The sequence below is a fragment of the Rhopilema esculentum genome, chromosome 15, assembly GCF_057945365.1.
Source record: "Rhopilema esculentum isolate cy_ngs chromosome 15, ASM5794536v1, whole genome shotgun sequence".
NCBI classification, from domain to species: domain Eukaryota; kingdom Metazoa; phylum Cnidaria; class Scyphozoa; order Rhizostomeae; family Rhizostomatidae; genus Rhopilema; species Rhopilema esculentum.
Window position 1 is genome coordinate 7,403,187 of NC_142829.1, and position 9,274 is coordinate 7,412,460.

At 35.3% G+C, this 9,274-nt stretch overlaps 1 protein-coding gene across 3 annotated transcripts in view; it reads left to right on the forward strand.

Moving 5' to 3' along the window:
- Positions 1–9,274, forward strand: part of LOC135685278 (solute carrier family 67 member A2) — a 73,666-nt gene that overhangs the window by 7,970 nt on the left and 56,422 nt on the right. For 2 of the 3 annotated variants that reach the window (XM_089112828.1, XM_089112829.1), the window contains exons 2-4: positions 1,820–1,951; positions 2,283–2,412; positions 4,306–4,491. In XM_089112828.1, the coding sequence (XP_088968954.1) occupies positions 1,820–1,951; positions 2,283–2,412; positions 4,306–4,491 (448 nt within the window). Of the gene's footprint in view, positions 1–1,819; positions 1,952–2,282; positions 2,413–4,305; positions 5,858–9,274 lie in introns of those variants that run through there. The other variant, XM_065201164.2, reaches the window with a different exon arrangement.

A 9,274-nucleotide genomic window follows, 5' to 3' on the forward strand; every position in this document is an offset into this window, starting at 1 on the left:
AACTCAGTGGAGTAACAGACCAAAGTAACTTTTAGTTGAAGAGCAAAGGGTCTGGAACCTTTAGGGGCCCTCAGCAACAATTTTCTTTGTTTTTTTTCCTAGGGGACGCAGCTGCACGTTACGCCACTAATAAAACTATTTGGCATAATGATAACAGCCTTGATAGAGCTCTACCGAGGACAGAATTATCTGGGAAGCGCTAAAAATCGGTGCCTTGTAGCTAATTTTGAGCCACCATGACACTAGTTCGCAAAGTAATGGCTAGCATGGGCCCCTATAACTGAAAGTTTTGCCCCTGGCTAGCCCCCCCCCTCAAGTTTTTTAGGATAGATTCGCCACTAAATTTAAGCAAGTAGGTAAGCATTTTTTAGCTCTTAAAAGCTAATCTATTTACAACATATACCTGAAATTATTGTTAAAAAGTAATTAATATTTGAATCACAAATTAAAATACATAAACTCTTAAACTGAAGTATCAGGGATAGCATTTCAAGTTTTGTTTCAAGTTTTCAACACCTTTTCTTCACTGGAATGCAATTTCTGCTCATAGAATAAATTTATGATTATATATTCCATTCTACTTCATTCTACCTATTTTTAACTGCTAAAACTTGCCATGAAATGCTCAGGAAACTACGCCTGTGAATATGGCTTCAATTAAGGCTGTAAGAACGAGCCTAATCGTAAGCTCTGTCGTGCGTTGGTGTGACACTCCCTCTTGTGCCTAATTTCTGTGAAACAGTTGAAACGCCGTTGCAATAAGTTCTGTTAGGATTATCAGTGCTGGGTATAGAGACCTGCTATTGTTTAGTTTGTTGCTTTCCTGAGAAGATAAATAATGCTGCCTAGAGATAGAGAACTACAGAAAAGACAAAACTGCTAATTGCTACCCAGGGTTTGGATAAAATCCTGCCAAATGTTTGTAGCCATTTCGAAAAATTACAGTGCTACAGCTGATACAGTATATTCGTGCAGAGGACATAAAAGAGTCGTGCCATTTTCTTATGTCATTATTATCAGCGTTACAGGGCTATTATTTTCTGTCATTGTATGAAAAGAGCGAATATACAAGCTACAGTAAGATAAGAGAGCCCTTCTATCTACTCCACACAAATACTCTAAAGATGCAACTTTTATTGAAATTTTTCAGTTTCATTCTCAACCATTAGAAGATATGTTCTAGGAATACCCTAGGTACCAGAGCTTCGCATAGGGATTGTGAAGAAGTGGCACGGAGAGACCTGAAGGAGGAAATAGAGCTCCTTCTTCCCATCTCTCCACACCACTCTTCTCCTCCTCGTGTGTGATAAATTTATATCTTTTTATGCCGATTAGAGATAAATCATGAGACTTTAAGACACCATACTTATTAGGCTTATTGAGAAAGTTTTTAAATACTTCTCCGGAACAATTTTGATGTAAACTTTTGGCTTTATTTTCAAGAATCGAATGCATTTCATATTTATTATTTTACAGACTTGATTGAAATATATTTTTGGTGCTCATTAATTTTCAACCATTGCATTCTTTTGTTTGTAGTGATTATATTCTTTTTCTTTCATCATTAAAAATGCAAAAACTGCTGCTGAATGAAAAATTTTCTTGAGAAATGTGAACAATTTTTGGCGATACAAAATTTGAATTGCTTTGAATAAAGAAGTTCCATCAAAACGTTTTACCAAAAACGTTTGGTTTTTACAAAGCCATTATAGAGAAATTTGCTGTTTTTGTTGTTTAAATTGTTAAGTATTCTCACCTTTTAAAAGCTTTCATGTCTGTTCAGTTCTTATTCTCCACTTTGTTTTATTAACCTACACAGGATTTGTTTGCTGTGTCTCTTTTGGTACCGCTTCTTGCGCATGAAGTTAGAAAATATGGTGCTTCTCCAACAATGGTTGGTTTGTTCTTATCAATCTATGGAGCTCTCCAGTTACTAAGCAGTCCACTGATGGTATTGTATAAATTTGCTTTTATTGACGTAAATTATTCAATGATCGTTAAATCTATTAAATCTGTGAAATCTTTGAAAAATATGAAATACATTGACCCTGTTAAATGCGATATGAAACCTATTTTTATACTCTTTTTTCTCTAGGTAGCACATAATTTCTTTGAGGCTGCCCCCAAGAAAATGATCATTTTTGCATCTTTCATTATCAAAACAGTTTTATTTTTTGTTTTTTCTTTAGTATGCATACATTCTTTCAAAGTTTTCCCCTAAAATCAAGCTGAAGAGTGCCAGATCATTCAAGATTTGAGATTTCGATTCTTTTGTTCAACAGGGGCAGGCAAGTGACCTATTTGGGCGGAAGCGAGTTCTGTCATTTTGTTTGCTTGGAAGTGCTAGTGGTTATTTTCTACTTGGCTTTTCGCATTCGTTGGTCTTCATGTTCCTTGCCAGGATCCCCACTGGTAAGTTTCGAAAGCTTTTACATCCATTTAATACGATGCTATTAAAATTGCTGTTTTACAGTCGGTCATACAGTGTTTCATACTGTATAGGCAGAGCTGTAAAGATTTGGTGTAAAGAAAGAACGGTTTAAGTCTCTAAGGATGGTCAATTGCACCATGTTAAGCTACAATGAATCTTTTATCGGTTCATTTAAGTGTTGCAGTATAAGCTTTAAATTGAGAAGAACCGTGTTAACATAACCTGATGTACTGGAATTCTTTATGATGCAAGAAAACGGTGAGAAGGTTGCGAACAGGTCTCAAAGCTTTTAATCTAAGCTCAGAGAGGTATTAATACCGGATGATGGATCAATTATGAAAAATTCATAGTCAGAGATGGAGCATGCTGTACTCTGAGGTCGGGGATTAACGATCGGAGGCTGAAATAGAATAGGGACTGTCATGGTCAAATAAAAATGTTGATAAAAAGTGGGTTTTTTACCGAAGGACGGCCTTTTTAATTATAATTTATTATTATCATTGTTTGACACTTTTTTGGTAAATAAATTTGCTTAGTGTAACACAATTTTCAGTTGAAATGTTTTTGCCAGTCAAGTCTATATTTTGCTAGTCCACAAGCTTCTATTAATTCGATTTTATAAATGTCCCGTAGGATTGATTTTATTTTTGAGAGCACCATTAGTTTTGGACGGCCTCTTGATTCTGTATATTTTTCATCCTCGTGTGCTATGGGTAGCGTTTTTATTATAATGTTTGCAAGAGCACTTTGAATTTCAATCGAAGGTTTTTGTTGATGAAATAAAGAGGTTGAAACAAGGTGTGGGAGTTTTTAATAATCCAGAAGAAAATAAACGGGGAAGGGGCGGCTCATTTTAGTTTTTCGAGTTGTTGGAGAGGACGAGTAAAGGAAAAGAAAAGGCTTCATTTGTGCATAGAAACAGTAAATCGAAATGAATTTATTTTACCAAACGTTCCTTGCGGAAGATGCACGGGTAACATAACGTCAAAACACATAAAAAAAACCAGACTGGTGTCATTATCAAGGAGTCTATCTTAGACTGATCAAACCTGTCCTTTTCCGATTTTCAACATTGGTTTTTGAAGAAGAAGCAGAGCGCATGAAACTAAAACTTTCTGTCTTGATTCAACGCTCGACGGGAGTGTCTTCAATGTGTATCAAAGAAAGTAACGCGAGAGGACAAAAAATGTTTATCCTTTCTAAGATTTCATTATAGTTTTAAGAACTGCACAAGTCTCCTTCGGACACCTAATGTTGCAATAGCTAATAGTTTATTTACTGTGACAAACCCTGTATGCTGGAATACAATTTTGTTACTTTGGTTTGATACATTTTCGTCATACAAAATCGTTTGCCGCTTTATTGGACTTGTTCACCATCGATATAAGTCATTGCGCATTTTATTGACATTATGCACGAAATGCCCGAAACGAAACCAAATGAAATAACTTTCGTGTGTTAACGATAACAAAGTTTAATGATTGGTTTATCATTCCTTTGGCCTCTTAGCCAAAACTCTTAATGAAAACATTGCTAAAACCATTTTGTAGAATTTTGCTTTTAGAGTAGTGAGTTCGGTTGTATATATGTGGTGCTCCTAAAGTATGATTTCCAGTGCCATTGCTATTTATTGTCTTGAATTTTTTTCTATACCTTTCAGGTTTTTATAGTTATATTTTTTAATAAAATTCTTTCGTTTGTAACTTAGATTTAATTTCTTATAGTATATTGTATTTAAGTTTCGGTTGGCTTAAAGTAGCATGTGAGCTAGCAATAAGAGCCAACCTTAAATGAATAAAGAAAAAAAGAGAGAGAAAAAAATTTTCTACCGAACAGCATTTCATTTTTTCAAGAACTACTGACTTTTTTTTAAGGTCTATTGAAGCATAGTCAAGCCATAATCAAGGCCTATGTTGCTGATGTGACCCCGCCCACCCAGCGTCCAGCAGCTCTTGGTACATTGAATGGCATTTGCAGTTCAGGGTTCATCATTGGTCCTGTAATAGGTGGCCATATTGCAATGAGCCAGTTTGGGTTTCAAAAAGTAGCAACTATCACAGGTTTGATGTTTTTCTGCAACTCCATATTTGTGTTATTTTTTGTTCCTGATACGGAGGTTGAATGGTCCTCTTCAGACTGTTCTTCTAATAATGAAAAGGTTGACGGTTGCGATGGAGGTCAAGGTTACGACAATAAACCTAGCCTCAACAAAACTGAAGCCGTCGGTGCTGTCGATGCAAAGAAGAATGAGTCGAATACAGTATTGCAGTCCGCTTCGGAATTTGTAACAGCTATAAGGCAAGTTCCATGGGCGAGTGTTGCCGATATTTTTGTTGTGCGATTTCTCTCAAGTTTGTCGATGATTATTTTCCGAAGCAGCTTTAATTTGATTTTAGAGTATCGGCATTCGACTTCACCAAAAACAAATGGCTATATTATGTCGTACAACGCTATCTTGGGAGTAGTGAGTGGAATGAGCGTTGGCTGGATAGCAAAGTTTTTCCGTTCCCCCGAGTCAATGCATCGTTTTTTTTCGGTCATGCTTGTCTTTGCGTTAACGTCGATATCTTTTGCTCCGAACATCGTTTACGTCATTATTGCCTTGATTCCCTTATGTATATCGACTTCAATTTTGAGAGTTACCAGTGCAACTCTGATGTACAAGAAAGGCGGGGAGGCGGAAAAGGGCCTACTTACTGGTTTGAGTGACTCATTCATGTCAATGGCGCGTATGATAGGACCCACTGTTGGTGGGATTGCACAGGACATTAACATTTACGGGCCTGGTATTGTTAGCTCGTTTCTTGCAGGCTTCGGGACTCTCCTTGCGTTTGTATTTGATCTGGGAAAAGATGATGCATTATCTAAGAAGAAGACATCATAATTTTTAATATTTGCAACTTTAGCTTTAGATACTATACTGGGATAATTTGATTTGTAATTATATAATGGATCTGTATAGCAAAATTCGAGTAAATATCTATTTAAATTTTAATATGCAAGTTGATGTGTTGCTGTTTTGTATATACATCTGAACTTCACAAAACCATGACCTCTTTAATGGGAATTTTATCATAATTCAGTATTACACTAGTTGAATTTTCTGAACAGTTTTATCGTAGAGACCATTTTGAAAATTAAGAAGATTATTGCTATAGATTGACGTTTTCAGGATAACTGATAGTTAATCTAAGTTAATCTAAAAAGAGTTCTTATAATTACCAAACCGATGTTCGTATATCAGCAGTTATTTTAATGGAAATGCATTTATTTGTATATTAGTAGAATCACTGGTTTTTCAAATATCTGTCCTTGTATAGGTCACTTCAAATTGTTCACATATCGGTCTCTGTTGTATTTGATACTATTACTTCAAGTGTCTGATAATTCGACCGCCTGATAGAACAAATTTTACCAAGCATGAAAGTTTTTTCCTTCGTGATTGCTCTTACTTTGGGAAACACTTGATGATTAAAACTTTCGATAATTCGAATAAATGTTGCTTTTACGTGAAGGTTTGCATTATCAGGCATCAGCTGTGAAGTACGTTTATTATTAGTTTAAGGTTTCTTTGTTTGTTTGTTTTAGTTTGTTGGTAATTATGAACGATGTATTTCATCAGTATTCTAGGCAGAGGACTCAGTTCACTGCCATACGATGAACAAATTTCGTTCAATGCAATGGGATTAATATCGTCTTCTTCTTCTTCTTCTCCTTTTTCTTCTTCTTCTTCTTCTTCTTCTTCATCTTCTTCTTCTTATTTTTCATCTTTTTCTTATTCTTCGTCTTTTTTGTATTTTACCTGCTTCTTTGTATCTTCTCCCTTTTGTTTCTTCTTCTCTTAATTTTCTCCTTTTCGTTTTGTCTATTTCTCTTTCTCCTTGTTGGTAGAGAATGTTACACGGTTTTCACATTTTCTGGTCTAACAAAGAAGTTACTTGTGTTCTTCAGAGCCAGGCTTTGCCTAGCTTTTTGGTTGCTCGCGAACTTTTTGATATCTTTAAAGAAAAGGTCGTCATGTCACCTTTGCATTAAACGAAGAACTCTTTTAGTTTTTGTGTTCATATTCTATTATTGGACTAGCCCTGCTTCTTGTGACAAAAAACAGGTTTGAATTAGAGCATCAATGCATTAATTTGAATTATACACAGACGAGCTTTTTGTTTGTGACTTACCCGCTCACGATGGAATTTTGCGTAATGCTGCCTAAGGACATAATGAGAATCTGACGGAAAATTCAACAAAAAAGGCTGTTCCTCTCTCGTGGAAGAAGAAGCGATAACTTGCTGTTCTAGGAAAAGACCTCGCTGAAGTTACATGTAATAAATATTAGGAAAGACCCGAAAAATGTGAGAAGCACACTTGATCACGTACATACATACATGACATCAGAAACTGTTTTGTGTATTGGCAGACATGCACAGCAGTAACATTTGTTCTGTTCTCAACCGCCAACCAACAGTTTCACAGTCTTTAAATTGCAAGCCAGCGATTCAAGGAAGGAAGCTGTTGGTGTGCGGCTCCTTACTGTATGTCTATGGCTATTGTTCAACACCACACCTGGAGCGTAATTATTGATAAGTAAGTTTGGGTGCCTTCTTGTCGTTGTGATTTTTGCACACTGAGCTCTAAAAACTGATAATTCCCAATTTAATTAAGGCCCTAGGCTTCAATTTTCTGTTTTAGCATCCTGTTCTCTTGACAAGAACTCAATTTCTTTTAACGCACTGTATCCGATCACTGACGTACCCACTCATTGCTTATTACGGTTTCCATAAGCTATTTAAGCTATTTGCAAACTAAGAATCTTTCTCGTCCGTTTATCAGTGTTGTTGTTGCTGCTGTTGTTGTTGTTGTTGTTGCTGTTGTTTTCTGAAGTATGTGGATGATAGATCAGTAGCAGAGGGTTTGGTAGATATCGAATATGCAGTGCATAGTGTAGTTTTCACTTAATAATATTTTAGACATCGAATTTTGCTGTAGTTAAGGCAGAATAATATTTTAGACATCCAATATGCAGAACATAGTGTAGTTTGCACCGAATAATAAAAGACATCGAATACGCAGTAATTGGTGTTATTACTCTGAATAATATTTAATTGTATTGCAAACGAAATGACAACCACGTTTCAGCAGCGATATGCATGGATAAAGCCTTCATCATCAAGGTATATAGATTTATAAGCAACAGATAGTGAAATGGGCCTACTTTTGCGTATCATAACGAAAACCTATCATTTGCACGCCTACGTTTCTTCGACATACAAATTGAACCTAGTTTGAGTGACAGGGAGACCTAATTGCACAAATCATACAGATTCATCCTTACTAATTGTATTCATCCTATTAACCCGCCATCTTGCTGGCACTCTAACTGCACGATCTGCAGGTGGTTTGACTCAAGTGGTCTTTGGCTTTCCGCGTTCTCAGGTTAGAGTGACTCTATTATGAAAATGCACAGCTGCGGGTCTAGAAAGCTTGGACCGCAAACGGATTTTCGCCATTTCAATTTAAACCTCCAAAAAATCACAAAAATTAAATTTCAAGCAATTGAATGCCTACATTTAGTCATTGTTCGACGTTCATAATCTGAGAAGTGTTGATCGAAAAGTACCTTATTATGCTCTGTGTCTGCTTTTACGCACAATTTTCAAATTTTGCCCTGCCAAAAGCTTTTTTGAATGTAATTTTGATATATTTGGATTGCCAAAGCCCAAAATTTGGTCTCTTTGTATGGAGAAGAAACAATTTGGTTCGTGTTTTATCCACCATTGAAATGTCAGTTTTTACTTTGCAGCTCAAATTCTATGAACAGAATTATAAATGTTATAAGTTCGAACACCATTTGAGCACTCGAAAAAACTCGTTTCAAAAAACTAGTTTTTATTGTGTGGTTGTCATTCAAAATGATAAATCCAATTTTCATCTTTCGTGCTTTTCATAGTTTTTCGTTAAATCTCAACTGACAAAGGAAACTGATGATTTTTGATTTTGTAGAAATAATCTGTAAATTTGATTTATCTTTGTATGATTGCAATTTGCTCTAAATCTTAGCTTAACTTAACTTAGCTTAACTTCCTTTAACTAAGCTTAACTTAGCTTAACCTAGGTTAACTTAACTCAGCTCAACTAACTTAACTAACCTAACTCAACTTAACTTAGCTTTACTTAGCTTAACTTAACTTAGCTTAACTCAACTTAGCTTAGCTTAACTTAACTCAACTCAACTTAACTTAACTTAACTTAACTTAGCTTAACTTAACTCAACTTAACTTAGTTTAACTTAGCTTTACTTAGCTTCACTTAACTTAGCTTAACTTAGCTTCACTTAACTTAGCTTAACTTAGCTTAACTTAGCTAGAACATTTTTTAGTTTATTGCTTGTTTTGATTGTTAAACAAGAAAAATTAAATCGGGGCATTGACATTCTACTCGACTTTCTTTTTTCTAGAAAGTCGGTTTTTCATAGTGATATTCAATAACCTTTCTAACTTTTCTGAAATCTCTCTTTGTCTTTTACAAACTATCGACGTCTTATACTTGATTTAGTTGAAAATTTTCAAAAAATTTCGCAAAAGTCCAATCTCTTGCCTAATTTTGCTCACTTGAATCCCCAATATTGGTATCAATATATTATATAATTTCTAATTAAGACGAATGAATAAATTAACAAAATTCTTTCCACATTCTTAGACCTATTGTACTGACGTTATATTCTATTCATTGCGGTGGATTTTTTCATTAAGTTTCGATTCAATGTTATCCTTCCGTGGAGGACGAAATTTCAACCGAAGTCCACGAAAAGCATTACCCCCTACGTCTGTCCGACTCTATGCAAACCCT